The 22,717-nt window shown below is 42.4% G+C and overlaps 1 protein-coding gene across 1 annotated transcript; it reads right to left on the bottom strand.

Moving 5' to 3' along the window:
* Positions 1-5,256: 5,256 nt before the first annotated feature.
* On the bottom strand, positions 5,257-19,371 carry Pgrmc2 (progesterone receptor membrane component 2). Its single transcript, XM_051185681.1, has 3 exons — positions 18,929-19,371; positions 7,094-7,249; positions 5,257-5,520 (listed from the first exon to the last, which is right to left on the bottom strand). Exons 1-3 carry the CDS (start codon positions 19,335-19,337, stop codon positions 5,423-5,425), a joined length of 663 nt encoding a protein of 220 aa, XP_051041638.1. The 5' UTR covers positions 19,338-19,371; the 3' UTR covers positions 5,257-5,422.
* Between the last annotated feature and the right edge of the window lie 3,346 nt (positions 19,372-22,717).

Here is a 22,717-nt window from a genome sequence, read left to right as displayed (position 1 = left end):
GGGTTTCTTTTTTGTTGTTTTCAAGACAGGATTTCTCTGTAGCTTTGGATCCTGTCCTCGAACTAGCTTTTGTGGACCAGGAACTCACAACTCAGCGAACTTCCTGCCTCTGCCTTCCCAGTGCTTGGATTAAAGGCGTGCACTACCACCACCCAGCCTTTTGTTTGTTTGTTTGTTTTTTAAGATTTATTATATTTACAGTGCATGTTTGTCTGCACACCAGAAAAGGACATCAGATATCATTGTAGATAGTTGTAAGCTACCATATGGTTGCTGGGAATTGAACTCAGGACTTCTGGAAGAACAGTCAGTTCTCTTAACCTCTGAGCCATCTCTCCAGCCAGCAAGAATTTTCTTATGTGAGACATGACTTAACTCTTACCTTTTCTCTGTTCCCTACTTCTCATTGCTGTAGGGGCAAAGGTCTCTCCCCATAGGTGAGTGAGGTTCCCCAGGAAAGCACCCCAGGTCCAGGGCAGTTTCCATTTACCTTTATCACACTGTAGTTTGTCCTTTTAAAGTTATGTATGTGTGCATGTGCACATGCATGCAGGAGCCTGTGGAGTTCAGAAGAGGGCATCGGATCCCCTCTGGCATTTTAGGCAGTTTGATCCATCCAACATGGCAGCTTGGAGTCATTTGCCAAACAGTACATGTATTTAACCAATGAGCCGTCTCTCTAGCCCCTTGTAGACTATCAAACTGGTGTTTATCTTGTTTTCTAATTTCTCATTGGTATCTACTAGACACCATAAGAAGTTCCAGTAGCCAGGGACAGTGAGGACAAATGACTTTACTAGAGCTGACTAACATTGTTAGCCTGGCCACCTGGGCTCACTGGTCACCTCAGGTCCAGGCTTTGAGTGTCTGCCTCGAACCAGGTGTGATGCAGCTCTTTGTAGATTTTAAACTTGCATGGTCAACTCTTGGCTTCGTCAACAGTCTCAATCAGCTTTTCTCTTCCCTACCTCTCTCTTCTTGTAGCAACAAATTGCAAACCCAATAAACAACATGAAATGCTGAGATGTGTCTCCTAGGTGTTCTGAAGCCCTGGTGCTTCCTTGGTGCCTTGGTTTATATTGCTTACTCTCTCAGCTCTCAAATTCACTTAAAAGTTGTATGGATCAGTTTTATGTAGCTGGCAGTAAAGTCTGAGAAGAAAAAAAAAATTACTGGGCCTAAAACTGGAGCCTGAATGTGGATGCTGGATTATCAGGGTAGATAATTACGTAGTAACTGGAAGGCTTCATGTACACCTGCTTTGAAGGCCTGGGCCAGGGGTCCCTTAAATTAGCATGGGGGCACTAAGTCTGGCTCTGCCTTAAGGAGCTAGAAAGGAAATTAATCAGGGAGGGTGTGAGACTATAACCCAGAACTGAAAAATGGAGCAGAGAGTGGCTAGGGACACTCTGAAAGCAAAATTGGCAGTAGTTACATGTATCAGTTAATGAAGCTGGTGAGGAGGCAGACATGGTGGGCCTACATTTTGAATCCTGAGGTGTCAATGAAGGCCTTTAGTCAGGGTCACAGCATGTCAAAATTAGGCAGATTGCCAACAGGTAGTAAGAATATATCCATAAGAAAGGAGGCTGAGTAGGAAGATAAGCTGGGTTGGGGGTGGGGTCAGTTCTTCAACAGTGAGCAGCAGGTGTGTAGGGACCACATATTAACAAGTGAAGTTCCAGAAAGTTAGGCGGAGATGTTTTGGGAGACTCCAGTCTTGGATTAAGAGGATGCCCTGGAAGTCTAAACACAATGTCGAAGTTTGGCATTAAAAGGGCTTTACACAGTTAACTGCTGAATTACAACTTTTGGTCAATCCACACTCTTTTAACTAGCAAAAGCACATTTTGAATTTATCTTTGAAGCTTCATTCTTTGCTTTTTAAAGCAAATTCAGATCAACTAATGCTCAGGAGTCTGTCATTTCCACTTGGGGATGGTTAGAGAGCACATTTAAGGCATTTGTAGATGTTCAGCTGCGAACTGCAAACATCAGGGGCTGGCTGGGCCCTATGTGCAAGTGATGATGCTGGTTCAGACAGTGCTCATAGCACCTCATGGGATCTCTTGAATGGAGGCAGAGCAGATGGAGAGCTGTTGTTCAGCCCAAGATTCCTCAGTCTCAACCATGAAGAGGTGGAGTGCCTCACACTGGCTGGCAATTATGTTTTCTCCATAAAGACTAATGGTGGCTGGTTACTACGGACCTTTCCCCCATAGCCAAATAGGTCATGTCTGATTAGTATTATAACCCAGTCAACAGCTGACCTCAATGACCACACTCCACCTTAGAGAAGTCAGAACTACTCTTATCTCAGTGCAACAGTACTCAACTCTACTTTCAACAGACTCAAAGAAATGTATACATCTTACAAGTAGAATGCTGCATCTATTCCAACTGCTCTCAGAGATGTCAGGCCCTACACTGTAAACAAACACCTTATAGGCACAGACACCAAGCAAGCTGCCACACTTAAGACAGAAGTGGGGTGTGCAGATGAGGAGGCTGGTTTGCTTTCCAGAGGACACATTTCTTGTGCTAATTCACCATGCTGACTTGAGCTTTGAAGCCTGTGGGAAGAATTGAATGATCAACTATGCAGCTCTAAGGAAGGGGGAGAATTAGGATAACACCAATCACGGTTTGGGAAACTTCACTGGAATGGGTTTATTCCCTGAAGGGGCTCTCACAGCTTCTACTCCAAGGGGACTTTGGGGATGCTGCAAGAGACAAAAGTTAATGTTAAAATTTTAATGCTTTTTAAAAGCATGGTTTAATTTTATTTATTTTTTTTAAAGTGACTTTAAACTCAGAATAAATCAAAACCAAGTGCAGGGAGCTGGAGAGATGGTTCAGTGGCTAAGAGTATGTGTGCCCTGACAGAGTATGCCATTCAATTCCAGCTCCCACATGCTATCTTGCAAGCACAGTAACCCCAGTAACATGGGATCTGATGCCCTCTTCTGACCTTCGAGGACACTGCATGCATGCTGTGCACAGAGATACATAACATGCATACAAAATACTCACAAATAAAAGTATTTAAAAACAAATGTAGGTAATCAGACCAAAATTAAAAGTTCTATTTTTATTGTATGGCAAATATGGACCACTAAACTTCAGAGATGAAAGCAGGATTTCTCAGACATGCCCAGTCCTAAGGATGATCGGAGGAATCATTACAAATGGGTTAGGCTCAGTGTGTAGGAAGTGTATACTTTAGAGCTGATGTAGCTAAATGGTTGAGCAATGTGTGAAGTTTTGGGTTTCAATTCTAACACTGAAGGAAAAGAAAAATGAACATGTTTTTTAAACCCCTAACAAGCAGGCAGTTTGGGTAAACATGCCAGTTATAGACCCCCAAGACTGCTGTACCACACTACCTGACAATGAGACATTTGACTGGAGTTACCAAATTATCTATAGAACAGTTTATTTCAAGTCTAAAACACAAAACCACTTCCTTAAAAACAAACAAACAAACACTTTGTTTTTACTGCATGAATGCCTGGGGCTTCTCATAGATGCAGAGTATCAACCTTCAGGTCCAATGGTTCAAATATACCAGTTTACTACATCAGAGGATATATACTTTAACAGTGTTATTAGAAAATATTTTACATAAAAAAGAAACCATTTATCCACAGTCTTTAGTCATCACATGAGCTCTTCAGTCAGGATTTGGTGCCAACTTCTAGAGAATATTCCAGGACTGATCAGGAGTGTAACATTTTGCACTCTTTTGCTTACCACACCATCTTGACAGTTTCTGCATGCATTACACCCAGCAGCCACAAGTCTTTTCATGTCACCCATTTTGGGCTTTCCTATGTGGGAGCAACTTGTCCCTGACCAAGAATCTATCAAGATGAAGCCAAAATCTGACCTAAGCAGGTTCTGAAGTAGAACTTTCCCAACTAACAGTGAAGGGGTTTAACAGCTATTAGTAATACTGCTTGTATGTCAGCTACTGCTTGGAAGGCTAGTGCTTGTAGCATAACCAGTGGCGTCAAAGCCTAAGTACAAATATGTACACTGTAATACATCACTTCTTACCTGAATGATCCCAATTGGGAGTGTTCCACCAAGGTGGAATTGCCTCAGAAGTTACACTGAATGTGGTACATGTACAGTTTGGCTAACCAGTGCCTGATTTTCATTTCCAAGAGATTTTTCCTCATCCTGAATCAAATGCAGTCTTAGCAGTATAGGACACACTGGCTCACCGCTCTGCATTTAGAGTCCAACTCCGAGCTTATTTGGTTTATTGTACATGCTTTATTAAAACGGTACTCGTATTTACAGCATTGCAGAAAGAGACCCTCCCAAGGTGCTCTCACACACATCAGACTCACCCACACAGACATTCATACCACAACCCCACGCAACCACATCAGGGACATGTGAGGGTCAGACTCCTAAAATTAGGCAGCTGTTGGGGAAGAGTTGTTGATTTTTCAATTCTTCTTGGAAAAGAAAAAAGCATAGGGGATGCATTTGGCCATCACAATGCTAGCTATGCTTGTGTATTAACACATGGCAGTTAACACTGAGTATTCCTCTTACATTCTACATACAGAATGACATCAACCTCAATCTCAATGCTGCTTGTAGTGACTTCTGAATTCACAGAGGGGCTTTTCTTAAAAACAATTCAAGTTTATGGAAGTGAAATAAGGCACAATTAATATTGATTTGACCTAGCGGAAGGAAGGGAAGGAAAAAACTGATTTCAAATTGTCTTAGCTGGGGAACTGCTGACTTCAAGCCACTAGAAGTCCCTCTAATTTCCAAATCTTTCTTAGAAGAAAGTTCTTTTTTCCTTTTCTCTGAACAAGCCCGGGGGGGGGGGGAGAGTTTGGGAATTCATCTTTAATTTTTCAGTAGCCTGAATGTGTAACCGCCACTCCCTGCCCAGGGTTCTTCCCTTAACACAAATAAAACAGCCTGTGAAACAGGATACCTTGCTGTTTTCAGAGATCTGTACACTTGAGTAGCAAATACCTATCTGGTTGTCTTTGATACTTTTTTTGTTTTGTTTTAAAAGAGATATTGAAGGGGTGGGAGACAGAAAGGCAGAGAGGAAGGAGGAAAAGGAGAGGGAAGAGAGAAGGAAGAGAAAGAAGAGAGAAGGAAGGAGAGGGTAAAAATAACCTGGTGACTTTCTTGCAGTTAAGAAGGCCCTGTCTCCATTTCAGGGTGGTGAAGCCCACCAGACATCACAAACAACTGCAACATATCCATCCGGCAGCACAAATAATGAATGCCTCATATTCAGATCTTCAGTGAAGCACATCACAGTGTACACTCTGGTGAAGTGTTTCTCACAGCAGGTGCACCACACCCAAAGACTGGACATTCTCTGAAAGGAGTAAGAGTTGCAGTTCTGAAGGCCCCTGGCTTTGGTTGTTCACAAAGTTCAGTCCTGTTTACTGTGATCCTTGGTGTCCTCCTCATCTGTGTACTCTGACGGTTCTTCCCCTGGTTTTAGGAGTCTGCCTACATAATCATATTTTTCTGAAAGATATACCAAAAGAAAAGTCAGTAATGGTTAAATTTGTTTCAGGATTCCACTGTACTGCAAGAAGGCACTTGCCTCAAGTCATACACTGTAATGCTTCATTTATAAGCATGTAAGGCCTGAACAGAAGGCAACGGGGACTGACAAGGTTTAGGATTGTTCTTTGAAGGAGAGTTCAGTATTAGTGGGTCTTATCAGCAGTTTTAAAATGTACACAGAATCTTGGAAAGTGGCTGCTTTGCTATTGTGGTGCTAGGCTTTATGCAAGTGTTCTACCACTGAGCTCCATTAGTCCAATTCCCCCCTCTCTCTCCTCTCTCTCTCTGTTTTGGTAGTTTTGTTTTGAGGCAGGGTTTCACTGTGTAACTTTGGCTATCCTGAAACTTATTCTGTAGATAGGGCTGGCCTCGTACTCACAAAGATCTACTTGCCTCTGCCTCCAATTCTTTTAAATCTTAATATCTCAAAACATTACATCTAAAATATTATAATCAGATATAGTAATTCATACATACAGTCCCAGCACTTGATTTGCTATGAGTTTGAAGTCAATCTAGGCTACACACACAGGTGTGTGTGTGTGTGTGTGTGTGTCTGTGTGTGAATGAATATCAACCATGTAGAAGACTTTCTTGGGTTGAATGAAGATGGGGTGGTGGTAGCAGCAGGGCCCATGAGGTACAGAATTAGAGGGTAAACAGACCTGAGAAATATTCTGCAGAGAAATACGTGACAAAGTAATAGGGATGGGGAATTTGTAATTCATTTCTCTAGGCTCTCTGCAAGGCCCTTACCACATCATCATTCTTTCCCATGTCAAACTCTCTCCTCAGAGGTGTACTTTGTTTGCTTTTATGTGTCAAATGTTTCATTTACAACCTTGTATGCAGGTTAAACATGCTTGTTTTCTGTTTCTAAGAAAAACCTTAGCTAAGTGAATTAAGCCAGGACTAAGTAGATTAGCTGTGGAAAGGGTTAGCATTGGGTTCTGCATATAGGAGAATCAAGCAAGTGCTGAGAAGCTCAGTAAGCTACTCCAAAGGCCCAGAAGGAGATAGGTGGCTCAGGCAATGTTGCACAGGAGGTAAAATCTGATATTATGAGGGCACAGTATTCCTTCTTTACCCAGCACTTAAAGTTACAATTAAATCACTTTGCAATACATTATCATTATAGTTTTGATATCACATATTCCTTTGTTGTTCCTGGTTGTGGTAGTTCTCAAGGCACTGGGATGGAACCCAGGACATAAGAAGGTCATGACAGTCTATTATTGTGCTACAACCTAACCCTTCAGCTTGTTTTAAATACAATCCTGTATTCAAGCAAAGCAAAGCAAAGCAAAACAAAACCATTCCCCAATGAACAAGTCTTAGACAACTACTGAAAGTATTACAATTTGAGATTGTGCCACACATGGTGCTAAGTACATTTTCAAATATGGACAGACTTTCAACTTAATTGTCACATGTAATAGTTTTATTAACTAAAATAAATCCTTATAATGATGGAAATGAAAATAGAAAGGTGTCTTTTAAAGCATATGCTCAGTTTTTCAAACGACAATACCTTTAAACTGCATTTCCCATTCTCGAACACTCTCCATTTGCACGGCGTTCAAATCAGAGAGGTCATCATACTCATCTCTAAGTGCATCCTTATCCAGACAGAATGTTGCCAGCCCCCTGGAGGCGTCCCTGCCAGCAAAGATCCCATATGGGCCCGCTGAAAGAGAAAGAGATAGCTCAGAGTCTAAAGCCATTTTAAAGTATGTCTAAACATCTGGGTCCTCTCCATGACCTGCATTTGGTACATAGCCTTAATTTAAAAATATGGAGATACTGAACAAGATAATTATAGATTTGTTGGAAATTTCCCTCGAACCAAAGTAAAAGCTGACAATAAAGCTACTTCAGATACCCCAAAACATGTATGTTGGGAGAGGAGGGATCAGCAGGATGCAGGCCATGAGGTCACCAGTGCTCCAATAGGTGGCCCTGCAGCCATGCACACACTGACAGCACTACAGGGATACATTAAAGCACAAGCTGTAGCGGGTTAAGGAAGTAACTGGAGGGGAGGCCATGGGGTAGGTCTGATCAAACACATCATGTTTCTGAATGAAATACACTTAAACAAAACTCTGCTGGTGTTCATGTGAGCATCAATGTCAGGTGTCTAGCTCAATCTTATTTCACCAGACAGGGTTTCTCACTAACCCTGGGGCTCACTGATCTGGCTCTACTGGCTGGTCAGACAGTTCCAGGAACCCTTTCCCACCTCCCCAGCATGGGCTTACAGGTGTGCACAATAGACCTTGCTTTTAATGTAGATCTGAACTCCGTTCCTCACACACATCTAGTAAATTAACTGTCAGAGCCATTTCTCCATCCTTACAACAGAAATCTAAGTTTAACTGTTTGAATCTTACATTGCAGAAGGGGCCAAAGAGATCTTTTTGCTCAAAATATGTCTAACAATATTTAAATGATAATATTATCTCCAAAATATATCAATGTACTAATGACAATTTCTTTGGAGTTTATGAGCTCCTCCACAGATGGCAAAAGTCATTCTGGGGAAAGTTTTAAAACCATAGTTAGAGGCCTCACTCTCATGAGCAGCCAGTTATTGGCTTAAGAATGACTCTAAAAAAAAATACTTGTTTTGCCAGGCATTGGTGGAGCACGCCTTTAATCCCAGCACTCGGGAGGCAGAGGGATCTCTGTGAGTCTGAGAACAGCCTGGTCTACAAGAGCTAGTTATAGCTAGTTCCAGGGGAGCCTCCAAAGCCACCGAGAAACCTTGTCTCCAAAAATCAAAAAACAAAACAAAAACAAAAAACCAAACCAACCAACCAACCAAACAAAACCAACTTGTTTTGTGTATGTGTGTAAAAGATGTATCATGGCACAAGCGTAGTGCAAGGACAAAATGCCTCCTGCTTTGGACCTCAGGGTTCCAAACTCAGGTCAGGCAAGTGCTTTCATCCACTAAGCCACCTCCTAGGCCCATGAAAACTATTAATAATGGGACTTATTATCCTGCGACAGGATTCCTTTTGTGCAGAATTCTACCTGCTTCATAAAGAGACAAACATACGTAAAGCAGACAAAGAGCATAGAATGAAGGTGGCCTTTTTGTTTCTAGGAAACAAAGATGACTAAAGCCTATTAGCGTAAAACAGTGGCAAATAAAACAAAGAAACTATAAAAATGACATGAGAGCAACACTCTTGATGAGGAAATGGCAATTTCTATTTTAAAGAATTTCCCTGTAACTTCATACTCTGGTCCTTCAGGATTTCATGAAGAAGGAACAGATTTTTGACCCCCCCCCCCCCACTACAAAGATTAAAAAAAGTCAGAGCACAGCATTCAGTGGCTTGCCTAAAGTTACAGAGAGAACCGGGACACTAGCTCCACTTTTCTCACACTGCAGACAGCTGAGGAGCCGTAAGCTCAGAGCACTTATACTGAGGACATTTAGGGTAAAGTGGCAGGCACTCCAAGCATGTGCTTGCTCACCATTCATTGCTGCTGCCTCAGCTCTTCTCACTTTTTACTATATTCAGACAGCATCACTAGGGTGCCCAGCTGGCCTTCGACTCTCTAGAGCTGAAACAGGCCTTGAACTTGCACTCCTCTTGGCCGGAGTATAAACCATGAGGCCTACTGGAGTGATGCATAGGTGAGGAATGATGATCAACACTTATAAAAACAGCAAACACGACATTACAGACTAAGGTCCACCCCTCATCTCCACAAAAACAAATAAGTCACAGAAAACCCTCAGTCTTTGAGTATGTTACTATACACACCAGTGGGTTCTCATGTAAATTTCCTGTCAGCTTCCCTAAGGAAGGGCCAATTTTGAATGAATCTGCTAGAATTTTGTTGCTAAATAAACTCTAAATAAAATTGGGTTTTTTGTTAACTCGTTAAAGGAAAAGAACAACTCCATGCTATAAGACCACCGAAGAACCTAAGGAAACTAAGAACTAGGCTTGGGATTGGGCAGCCTGTCATGTCAAGGAGCCTCTGAGGTGTGGCAAAAAGATGTCTTCCTACATTCATAACACAACCAGCAATTCCTTCACCTCTTAGACACCCTCCACAACAAATGTTACCAGCAATAGTATTTTGCTAACTACGAGTGGCTTGTTCACAAAGCAAAAATGGGAGCTACCCAAGAAAAGCAAATGATCTAGAAAAAAAAAGCAAGTGCTGTTTCCGAGTGTCAAGATTCATTTAGCCATTATCACCATGATCTCCAACCAAATAACTGGCTAACCTAACAGCCTCTGGTTTTATGATGGTGAATACTTGAATACTTGGAATTTTGGTTGATTCCTGGACTAGCAACAGGTGGAACACTCAGTGCAGCTCCCAAGCAGCCATGGGATAAAGAATTTAATAATTACACCAGATACCAAGCACTTCAGTGTGAAATGGGCTTTATGTAAGGTGAGTGTGTTCAACCTTAAGCTAATGTAGGTGTCATGAGTAGGCTGTGCTAAGCTACAATGCTTTACAAGTGAATTAGACACATCTTTGACTCCCTCCCTCTCTTCCTTCCAAGACAAAACCTCATCACACAGCCCTGTGTGGCCTCAAGCTCAAAGAAATCAGTCTGTCTGCCTCTACCTCCAGAATGCTAGAATTAAAATCATGTATCACCATATCTGGCTGTGATAAAGATTTTTTTTAAAGTTCAAAATCAATAAACATGGCTGGGTGTGGTCAGCATCTTGGAGGTAAAGTGGGAAGATTTTGAGTTTGAGGTCTGCCTAGGCTACATAGTGAGACAAAAACAAGAAACACGAAAAAAGTCTGAGACAAAAGTCAACTTATTAGTTACTAAACCCTAAAACTGCTTATTTTTGATAAAACTGTGTAGAATGCTGACATATTTTTGAAATGTAACAAACTCTATGCATATAATGGGGCATATACATAACATGCTCATTATGAAATAATACAAAAATAACAGATAATATAGTAAGTAAATAAAATCAGTAACATAGTTTGACTGTAGGATGAAAAAGGAGATAAGTTATTTCCATGGTTTAAAACCATTATCTATAAAGTGACTGTAATGTATAGAGTCTGTACACTCTAATCTGAGAAGCTCCAGGACTTTTAGAGCCAGTGCAGTAAAGATTAACACACTGATGCTTCAGACACAATGCGGAGAAATTATTTTCTCTGCCTAGAGACCAAATTAGAAGCTTCACATGACTGAAAATCCCACTTTATTTCTGAATGTTCAACTAGAAGGCTTGAGCATACAGCAAAGTGCATCACCTACAGGAAAAGGGCAAACTGGAGAGCTGTCATGTTAAAATCAGAAAGACAGAGTCTGTGCATGGCTTACCTGGTGAATATAGATTAAAACACAGGCTCCAAAGTAGAATGAGGACAAAAGGAAGGGAAAGGAAGGTTTAAGTATGAGATACAACTTAGACATAAAAGATAAATCTGAATACTTAAAACCACAAATTTGTGATTTAAAACAGTGTATAAGGATAGATGATGCAGCTAAATGGTAGAGTGTTTGCCTCGTATGAGAGTGACAGACCAATCCTTACTACTACTCATAAAAGCAAAGGTAAAAATGCTATGCAGAGTTGGTGAGGGGCTCAGCAGACATGACTGCTTGCCAAGCACACTGATGACCTGAATTTTGATACTCAGATCTCATGACAGAAGAATGGATTCCTGAAAACTGACTTAGAAACCTCCATACATACACTGAACACCAGCATTCATGAACACACATCATACACACACGTAATACAATATTAAAACAACAAGGGTTAGAGAGATGATTCAGCAGTTAAGAGCATTAGCTACTGATTCAGAGGGTGTGGGTTCGATTCCCAGAACCTACATGGTAGCTCACAACACTCTAGTTCCAGGAGAGCTGATGCCCTCTTCTGGCCTCCACTGGCACCCAGCATACACATAGTGCATAGGCATACTTTTAGCCAAATACCCTTACACATAAAATAAACTTAAAAAAATTAAAAACAGACAAATAAAACCAATCCAACAACAGAATCCCAGCTATACATCCAGTGGAAAGGTACTAAGAAAATATTTGCAGCCAAGGCTGAAATGATGAGTATCACAAATGAAAAAAATGGGGCAAAGAATATATGAACAAATGCATATATTGAAAAGGAAACAAAATGACTCTGATTTTATTTAAAGATGCAAAATTTCAGGCTAGGGAGATAGGTCAGTCTTTAAAATGCTTGCCCTGCAATCAAGAAGACCTGGGTTGGGATGGCTCAGCAGAAAGTCACTTGTTGCCAAGCCTCATGGACTGAATTCGATAACTGGGTAATACATAGAAGAAATGACTCCAGCAAGTGGTTCCCTGATTGCTACATGTGCACCATGGTGTGCATGCTTGTGTGCACCTGCACACACATTCTCTAAATAAATGTTAAAAAAACAAAAACAAAAACCCAAGTTCATTCCCTGGAATCGACATTGAAAATTATAAAGGTGGATGTGGTGGCATGTTCTTAATCCCAGCATAAGAGGTGAAGACAGGTTAATCCCTTGGGTTACACTAGGCAGCCAGCCTCATTTTCTTACTGAAGAGTTCTAGACTAGAGATAGGTCTTGTCTGATTTAAAAAAAAAAAAAAAAAAAGAAAGGTAGATAGCAACTGAGAAATGACATTCAAGGTTGGCCTCTAGCCTCTGTACGCATGCACACCTGCACCTGAATACATACAACTTCCCCACCTCACTCAGAATAAGGGTAAAATGAAATTAAAATAGTGACTGGAATGCTGTTTCAATCTCAGACCCACACAAAGCAAGCAGTTTAAAGCACCACATTTTTGGCAAGGACGAGAAACAGGCATCTTTATGAAGTACAAACAGGTCAAGCTCTCTAGTGCAACAACAAATGAAGTCCCCACACCAACAGCCTTAGTAATTCTGCTTCTAGGACTCAGCTTCATTTACATATAGAACACTGGTACAAGGCTCTTTCTCACAGTGTCATTACTAAGAGATGGATAAAAGCTCACATGCTCACCAATGGGCTAACGAGATAGCATCCACATGATATGAAAGGCTCTCATCTCAGGACTGTGATACTGATTGAGGGATATACAGTACACTATAATTAAGTGTGGGGAAATAAGACTCCTGTTCAGAAGCTTGAACCTGCATAGCACAGCCCTGCAACAACCCGGATCTATTTCCACTGCAGAGTGGAAGAGTCTTACTTTTCACTGTAAATCCTTTGGAGTTTTCAGTCTTGGGCATGCATTTTCTTTAAAATTTTATCATTAAGGAAAACAAAACAAACCAACCTTACATATAAGGCATCATTTTGGGATCTATTTCAAAGCACATCCACAATAGAGAGATCATGGAACATTCCAGGATGTGGATAAGAAACAAAGAATGCAGTGACTGATAGAAAGAAAGTGCAACAAAAATGGCAGCTATATGAAGCAAGTACCACTGACCGGGTGAGTACACACACTCGTGCCCCAAGAATAAAGCAAGAAGAGCAAAGGAAGACTGAAGTTGTTTAAGATTACCAAAAACTAAGACACAGGGCATAAAGAAGACAGTCACGAAGAACAGATGGGAAGTTAATATACATCTACCTCTCTTCCAGGGAGGAAGAGAAGAGAGAATGGAGGAGGCAATAATCTACAGTCAGGTTTGAATGTTCTAAAATGGACAGATGACACATATTCATGAACTCTTAGCAGAATCTAGCAGTTCCAATCTAGGGAGATGGGAGAAGCTTAGCCAGTGAAGTACTTGTTGCACAACAGTAAGGACCTAAGTTTGGACCTCCAGCACTTGTACAGAAAGCCAGGAGTGTGCCTATAACTCTAGCCTGGTAGAGATTGTGCATACAAACAGACCCCCAAAACTTGCTGGCAGCCCAGCTAAACTGGTAAGCTCCAAATTCAGTGAGACCTTGTCTCAAAAAAATAAGGTGGAGACAGACTAAAGATGACCGATTCCACCTTAGCCTTCCATATGAAGTTTACACACACACACACACACACACACACACACACACACACACACACACACACAACAGGACTGTAGATAGAGAAAAATGTCTTAACTACAACAAAATGGGGGAAAACTGATTATTAAAAGCAAACTTCTCATTAACAAGCAGAAGGCAGTGGCACACACCACTCGTGAAAGTTTAACAAAGAATCCAGCATACAATTTCATACCCTGACCTCAAATCATTACTCCAGAACAAGGACAAACAAGCACAGGTCTTTTTCCTACCAGTGAAAAGAACTAGAGGCCTTTTAGTAAACAGAACTCCAAGAAAGACTGAAGTACAAGAAACAGTAAATTTTTACTCTCCCCAACCCCCCTCCACCCAGGGTTTCTCTATGTATATTCTGGCTGTCCTGGAATTCACTTTGTAGACCAGGTTGGCCTCAAACTCATAGAGATCCATCTGCCTCTGCCTCTGCCTCTCTGAGTGCTGGAATTAAAGATGTGCACCACCACACCTGGCTAAGAATGAGTACATTTTCAAAAAGGCAACAACATTATAAAGACCTGAGTTCCAGTCACAGTATCCACACTGGGCAGCTCTGGGGGATCTCTGCATAAATGTGGCACACACACACACACACACACACATACACACACCCTTTCTTTTCTCTCTCCTTAAAAAGAAAAAGACCTTCCAGTTCTATCTACCCTAATGCCTAATTGCTTGAGGCCCAGGTTCATCTAGGCACTAAATGGGAGAAAACCGTCAAGTGGCAGTATGGTGTCTTCAAGAAGTAAGTTTTTCTAATTTACTTGATATTTGGTTAAAAATCTTCCATTGTCCTAAAGGATAGGTCAGCATCTAAAACATATTTTAACAATCTCTAGAAGAATGGAAACATATTTATCCAAATCAGCAAAAAAGAGAAAGGGAAGGATAAACTCTAAGAACTATGGAATGAAGACCTAAAGTAGAGTTTTTTTCTGAACTGCATTCAGAGCACTGACAGTTACAAAGATGTGGTCAAAGACTCAAATAAGATGATGGAAACAAAAACACAATGTCACTCACAAAAATGTGATCAGATTGAACTATGATAACATAAAGTGCTAATGAGTTAAAAATCTAGTTATGTATTGATTGTTCAAGACAAGGTTTCTCTACGTAACCTTGGTTGTCCTAGAACTTGCTCTGTAGACAAGGCTAGCTTCAAACTTATTGAATTCTGCCTCTGCCTCCTGAGTGCTGGAATTAAGGGCATACATATTCCACCACCTCCTGGCCTGTCTGTCTGTCTGTCTGCCTGCCTGCCTGCCTGCCTGCCTGCCTGCCTACCTACCTACCTACCTACCTACCTATATTTATAAGAACAAAATCATACAAGTGGTTTCAAGGGTTGGATTAATAAACCTCTAGCTAAATAAAAGCAACCAAAGGTTGAAACCAAACCTGGACTATCAATGGAGATGACAGGGATGGGTCTAATTAGAAGGCTTCCATGTGTCTACCCCCACACCTAAAAAGTCACACCCCCACTTTATGATCATCTAACAGAAATAAGGTACTTCCAAATACTCAAATAAGCCCCTTGATCATAACCCTAATTTCATCTTTTTTTTAAAGAGCATAATTACATACTGAGATGTTTGTATACTGCCTGTCTAAAAGCGACATCAGGTCCATAGATATGGATTCGTCTGTGCCAAAGACTAATTCCACTTCTGAAATTGCCTTATTTAAAGTCTTACTGCAGTGAAATCTATAGTGATCCTTCTTAGTATTTAAAAATGGAATTGGGTAGTGGAGTGCTGGGAGGCAGAGGCAGGTGGATCTCTGAATTCGAGGCTAGACTGGTCTACACAGGGAGTTCCAGGACAGCCAGAGCTGTTACACAGAGAAACCCTACCTCAAAAAACAAACAAACAAAACCACCTTTAGTTGGACAGTAGTCCCAGCACTCGGGAGGTAGGGTCAGGAGGATCTCTGTGAGTTCAAGGCCAGCCTGGTCTACAGAGCTAGTTCTGGAACAGCTAGAACTGTTACACAGAGAAACCCTGTCTCAAAAAACCAAAAAGAGATTAAGTCTTTTATTAAAGATCTGCAAAAAGGATACCGGCACCAAGAGTTATATAGTGATGTATGCCACAGACATATGGGGAGGAATGGCCTACACCAGATTGCCCAAAGTGTCTTGAAAAGCACATGTGACTAGTTCTTTTCCATACTTCTGGTCTCAGTCAGCATTTTTTTGGTCTCAATTTTGTTTTTTTTTTTTTTAATTTGCTGTAGTACTGAACATAAAACAGTTCCCTAAAACACTAAAAACAATGCAATGATGCAGAATTCAGAAGAGGTAATCATACTATAGAAATGATAAGCACAACATAAAACTTCTGAACTTTATGTTCTTTAAGACATGAACTCACATTATAGCTATCTAGGAGCTCATCTATGTAGTCTGGTTATCCTCTAACTAAAGGCCATCCTCCTTCCTCTGCCCTCAAGAGTGTTGACAAGTACAAACTACAATTCGTAGCTACTTCAGAAATTTTAGCTGTTCCCTTTATCTTACTGGTAGTTAACAAGACACATGTAGTAACTAGCCCAAACAAACCTAGCTGGCTTCAAAGCAAGAAATTATGATGACAGCTGGATTGTGACAACTCTGAGATATCCATGCAGCAGTAGGTCAGGCTGGGTTTGGTCTTTATGTTGCAATTCTTGCTTAAACCACAGTTTTACAAATTATATTGTTAAATAAAATTAGTATGTTGAAGACAAGATTAAAAGGAGAAGGATTTAGGTTCATGAGCTCCTTTCCACAACTTCCTATTAGATAGCTCCAAGAGCTACTTATATAGTGTTTTCCTTTTCAGTAGAATTAAAAAGGTAAGCTGGCTATAGCTTGGACTTTCTGTACAAGCTAAGTACCTGATTATTACTAAATACAATACTGACAACAAAGTCAACACCTTCTGGCAAATGGTTGGCAGTGAACCACATTTAAAGTATTGCTATTTAATTGTATTTTCAAGAAAAGGGACTTTAAAGATGTACAGCTAAAGAGAATGTGTCCAGCATTATAGAGGGAAAAAAAAAAAAAAAAAACAACTCTCACAGAACAATCTTTAATCCTAAACATCACTGCAAAATGGGAATTGATAGCAGTTTGGGCACAGAAAGTAAGCTTTCCAGCTCTAGGCTGAGGTTTTCAAATCACCGAGATTCTAGCTAAGGAGAACTGTGTGCTGAACTAGTTAAGAATAAAATGAAAATGGCACCCAGACTCCTGGAAAGTACGTCAAACTCTGTCTATCCAAGAAAAAAAAAATCAACAGATTGTAAGCTCCACAGATGCTCTGGCTACATTTGAGTTCTTTTCAATAATAAAATCTTTCAGATATTCCTATTAGAGTGTTTATTGATACCTGCAATAAAATAATTATGCATTAGAACAAGGAAGTGGTTCTCTATTCTTTTTGTCTGTCTTGAGACAGGGTCTCACTATTCAATCCCAAATGGCCTGGAACTCAGAGACCCACACCTGCCTCTGCCTCCAGGGTATATGGGGTTAAATGCCTGTACTACCACACCTAGAGTGGTTCTTCATTATCATCTCAAGAATGCCTTCAGAGCTCAAACACAGAGACCCAATCCACATACCTCTTACTCTTAGTTTTTAACTTCTGCCACACATTTGCCACTGGAAGCTGCCCAAACTGACTCTTTCCTAATGTGGTGAGGACTAAAATGATTCTTTTTACAAATACTAGACAATCTTTAACCACTGAACACACTTTTTAATGCTACTGGGGGAAAGGCTGTATGTAACTAGGTATGAAATCTGTGTAAATTCTTGACTTTAAAAAGTTTATTTGACTTGGTCTGTGTAAATAATATACTTTGGTCCTAGACTCTTGTTCAACAAGCTCTTAAATAAAATGTATTAACAGTTGAAGTTGATGTAAACAAGGGGATATGTGGTATTTGTTTATATATCCAGAAGGATATACGTGTGTATGTATGTGTATATATGTGCATATATATACATATGCACATATATGCATATATATATGCGCACATATATGCATGCATGTGTGTGTGTAATGAAACATAAAACTAAGAAACAGACAGAGCCAACACCAAACACTCCATCCAGCTTCTTACCTCTAATCCAAACAAACCCAAACACGTCTAAAATAGCACCCAGCTAAGCACTGAATTCAGAAGCATATTCAGTGTCAATAGATCACATGCACTAACAAAATTAAAAGGAAACTCTGTTTAAAAGCTGGATGTAGTCCTTCCAGGATTGGGTCACTTTTGGTCTCTGGTCTCTTTATTCTTATTGTAACTGCTCCTCCCCCAACATTTAAAGCTTAATATTAATCACCACATAAGCAGGGCACACAGTTGCTCAATTTTATGGACTTCCAACATAGTCACCAAGTTTGAAGTTTATTTGTGTAATCTGAAACAGATTACCACTACACTGTAAAAGGGCCTCCACAGAAACTACCTTCCACATAGTGTTCTCAAAGCAAAGTTGTAAAACCTCTAACTTGAAGAACTAGTGCATGGCAGAGGGGGTGGTCAGGAGTTTTTGGCTTTTCTAGGCCACCCCCTCAGTTCTGCTAAGGGAAAATACAATAATTCATTATCAACGGGTATTTGAACACTTATCATACTACTGGCAGAGACAGAAAGAGAGAAAGAGAGAGGGAGAGGAGGGAGGGAGAGACAGAGACAGACATGCATGCTAGGCAGATGGGCTCCACCCCAGACACTCAGGGCCAATATCGTTGCCAGTCTTATTTATTAATATCTACATTATGGTTCGTCCTCATCTCACATACAGTGTTAATCTTGGAAAGTATCTTAGAGCCAAAACGGGCTTTTTAGAAAAAGAAAGACAATGGGTCCGAAGTGGTTCTTAGAGCTTCAGAACTGGAGAGGATTGGGACTTGAAACTACGTGTCCCTAACCTTGGCTCTATGCAGACTAGTCCAGAGAAGTAGAGAGCAGGTAAGTGTCAGGCAATTCAGAGTAAAAAGCTGTAACTTAACACAGGGCTGAAAACTTTGGTTTGCCACTTTAGCCATCTCCTTATCACTTTTGCTCTCACAAAGCCCAGAAATCGGAAAGCTCAGGAGAAAGGTTGAAGGCCAATGTGACTAGAGTCAACTCTTAAGCATTTTGGGAATTTCAGCCCCAGGAGAAACTGCGAGTAGACACGGGGTGGGAAGGGAAGGATCGCCGGGAGCAGGTTTGTGGGGTGCCACTGGAGCTCCAGACGCCCGCAGTTGGGGGCATGCGCGGGGCAGCCATCCAGGTGCATGGTCGCGGCGGGGATTATGGTGTCCCGGGCCCCCCGACACCCCTCATTCCTCACCGGGGCCGTAGAACTTGCTGCCTTTGGTCACGTCGAAGACTTTCCCATTGACCGCGAGCAGGATGCGCGGCGTGCGCGCCCCGTCGTACTGGCGCAGCTGCTCCAGGCTGAAGTCCCGTTTCTTCATGCGTGGTAGCGTGGCGGCCGGGCTCTCCTCGCCCGCCCCGGGCCCGGCGCCTAGACCCCGCCGCCCCCAGCGCACCCACAGCCGGTAGGCCCCCAGCAGCACCAGCGCCACCAGCGCCACGTTCAGCAGCATCTCCCCGCCCGTCGCCAGCAGCGCCGTCACCCAACTGCTCCCCGCCGCCGTTGCTCCCGCGCCGCCAGGGTTCCCGTCGCCGCCGTCGCCGCCGCGCTCACCGCTGCTCCCCAGGGTGCCTAGCTTTACGTCCCCATCACCCGCCGCCATCACTGCCCGCCAGCGCCTTCCTCCTCCCGCCCCCTGCCCTCCCCAGCCCGCGGACGGCCCCGCCCACCAGGCGGCGCGCAGCCAATCACGTGAGGGGACGGGGCGTGGCAGTGCTGGCTGCTTATTGGCTGTTGGCGGGGTAACGTTGTCTGGCTTCGCTCTCGCAGCTACTGCCCTGGCTGGCGGCGCGCGCGGGCGAAGCCACGCCCACCTCGCCCCACACTGTCCGGCTCTCACTCTCTCCGCGCTTCAGCTCCAGGAGTGTAAGAGAGGGGCGGGGCTGAGAGAAAGAGGGGAGGGAAAAAAAAAAAAAAAAAAGGGAGCCGGTCGCGCGCGTGCGCATTCGCGATTGTGGGCGGGACTCCGCTGGGGCGCGTGCGCAGGCCTCGGAGCGCCACGCGCTGGTCTCTCAGTCTCCAGCGACCCCTCCCTGCCGCGTGCGTGCGCCCCGCCGCAGCTTTTCGCGTCCGCGTCTGTGACGACGCACGGCCTTCGTAACGGAGCCGGAGCTGCGGGACTGCGTGTGAAGCCGCGCTGCGGACATTAGGCCCGCCTGCGCCCGATTCCTCAGCTCCCAGTCCGGGCGCACGCTGCTCTTGGGCAGTGCTCTTAACCGGAGCTCTATGCGCTCGCCGGCGCCCTGCCTCCTCCTCCACGGTGGGAGTGCGTGGATTAGGCCGCCAGTCGCCCGCCCTCCCTGCTGTGGGGCCTGCGGGAGCCCTGGCTTTCCAGCGAGAATTCCGTCTGCTCCCAGCCACGCCCGCCTCGCTCTCTCAACTAGTTTGACAGGCTTCTGCAGCCCTGCCTGTGAGGAAGAAAGGTGGATCCTGGGAATGGCTGGTTCCTTGTAACTTTGAACGAACGAGGGGGTGGGGGACAGGTGTAGTCGAGCTGTGGCAGTTTAGGGGTGAGCTACCCAGCACAGAATCGGAGACTGGCTTTAACGTGAGCGGTAGTCTAGAAAAGTAAGAATGGGCTTTTCTGGCTGCGGTCAGTTTTTAGGTAGTTGTCTTAGGGTAAAGGGATAGGACAGTGCTACCCGTTAACCATACTGGTGATCAAATCTTGTCCAGAGGGGATTTAGTACTTGAAGAAAGGGGTGGGCTGGGAAACCAATTGTGCTGCTGTACACAGGCTCTAGTGATGGCGTTAGTGCGGGGGGTGGGGGTGGGCTGAGAACAGTTTTCTGTAATGTATTATACATTTAGGTGCTATGGGCCGTAAGGTCTCTGCCCTAACTTCTCAATGCATAGTGAACAAGTGTCCCAGTTAAAACTGTACTTAGAGACACTGAACTCTAATGTCTGTTGTCTTTGATTTTGAGACAGGGTCTCATGTATCCCAGAGCTATGAACTTGATATATAGATGAGGATGACCATGAACTCCTGATTCTTCGACCTCCTGCCTGCCAGCAAGTAACCAACTAAGCTACATTGCCTTGCCCATCCTTCTGATTTTTAGTCACTTAATAGCATTAAAAGTCAGTTTCAGCCCCAAAGTAGATACAAAAACAGCCTGCAAGCCTATGGTTTGCCAGTCTGTCTGAGAACTTTTTTTTTTTTTTTTTTTTAGAGCTGTTGTCTTTAAATTGAAAGTAAGTAAATGACCATATAATCTTTATACTGGGAGAACAGGAATAAAATCAGATTGTTACAGGCAAACCTTAGTAGTCACTGTCAGGTTAAGGGTTAGAAGTCACAGTTGCTATGGGACTTGGTGACTGAAAATGGTAAAGGCAGTGATAAAAAAAGATTGGGAAGAAACTGGTTTTGGGAAAGAAATGGTTGTAGCAGTCTCAAGTATCTGTACTGTTGAAACAATGACAATAAGAAGAAAGGACTCCAGAGGCTTCATAGAAGGTCACTCATCCTATTATTCAGAATTGGGTCACTGGCTATCACTAAAGCATTAACTGACAGTGAGATTGCCTTTTCTTACATGGCTTTGGGGAGTTCTTATGAAAGGTTCTTCTGGACATGGGGCATAGTTGCTCATCCCAGGCATTATGACTTGGAAAACCCTCTTCCCTTCTACTGTATACTTGCTCCCTAGGAAGGTAGTTCTGACTGAGAACATAGATGTTCAGGCTTAACTTTGGAGCTGGTTGTGGCATAGTTTTGCTTCACTTAATTGGTTTAGAAGAGAGGAATTGAAAGTATTGTATTTCTGTTGTTCCTACTTGGGATGGGGAATGTTGGATAGTTAATATTGTCTAGTGAAGCAAAAAGTTTATGGCCTTCCTAAAATAAGTGTCTTGAATTCACATTAGAAACCCCACCTCTCTTGGTGTCCTATGAGCAGGGTACCCTTAAGGTAAGTCTCCTGAACTGGTCCAAAAGAATTCTTGCTTTTTTTTTTTTTTGCCCCATCATAGTAATCTCTTCCAATTTGATATTCCTGCTGTGAATACTGCAGTAATTTTCCAACTTGTGATTACTCAACTTCATTCCCATGTGAAGGGACTCATCATGTATGTTAATTTCTTTTGAGCAGACATCAATCTCAGGGGCCATGAGCAGGGAACTCAGCAACTCTGAAAAGCTGTGTTCAGAAATCTCCATAATATCCCTTGTCTTTTCCTAGATAATCTGTGAGATGTCCTTTCTTAAAGTGATTCGTTTAGTTCTATACTAGTTTATCTGGTGATCTCCATTTTCTGTGCTTATTACTTACTCCAAGACTGCTCACACTACTTTCTTATTGAATGCCCTTCTTGAATTTATACTTGTCCAATATTACTTTCCTTTTCTCTCCCTCTGTCCGTGGCTGTGACTGATTTCTTTCTTTGAATGTCTCTGGATCTCTTTCCAATATCACCCATTCTGGTTTTTTATTCTTTAACTGTTGTATTTTTGTTGTTTTGAGGCCAAGACTGCACTCAGACTCATTATGTATGTACCTGAGGTTGGCCTCCAACTATTTATTTTCCTGTCATATCCTCCCTAGTTCGGGGATTACAGATTTGTATCAGGTTATTACATTTTTTAAATTCCTTGAATTTCAAGATTCCTCCTTGTGCATTGTTGGTCTTTTTCTGATTCTTTTTTCCCTCCTTTTTTCCTACCCTTGCCTTTACCTTGTTTACGTCATCTACATTCTCTGCCTGTACTCTTTAACTTTGGTTACTTAGCCCTGCATGTACGTTCTGATTTACCAGTCATCTCTTGGAGATGCATCTCTGCAGCCCTAACTTCTCACCAGAAGATACTAATAGTAACCACATACTGTGTTCACCCCTACCCCCAGAAATTATTTGTGTCTATTCCAAAGAAAATACCGGTGTAGAATACCAGTGCACTTTGTTCATGCTTTCTCTTTTTGCCAGGGTGACAAAAATATTTACATTGTTTCTTGTCCTTTATCTACACCACTTAGTAAT

Source organism: Phodopus roborovskii, unplaced genomic scaffold (genome assembly GCF_943737965.1).
Source record: "Phodopus roborovskii unplaced genomic scaffold, PHOROB, whole genome shotgun sequence".
Taxonomy (NCBI): Eukaryota; Metazoa; Chordata; class Mammalia; order Rodentia; family Cricetidae; genus Phodopus; species Phodopus roborovskii.
Note: the sequence above shows the minus strand (reverse complement) of the source record. Positions and strands in the feature narration are given on the sequence as shown.

Coding starts and splice junctions, on each gene's coding strand:
- Pgrmc2 (XM_051185681.1), bottom strand. CDS start 19,337: ATGGCGGCGGGTGATGGGGACGTAAAGCTAGGCACCCTGGGGAGCAGC. Junction 7,250..18,928: donor CAGCAAGTTCTACGGCCCCG/GTGAGGAATGAG, acceptor TTTCTCTTTCAG/CGGGCCCATATGGGATCTTT. Junction 5,521..7,093: donor ATGGGAAATGCAGTTTAAAG/GTATTGTCGTTT, acceptor TATATCTTTCAG/AAAAATATGATTATGTAGGC.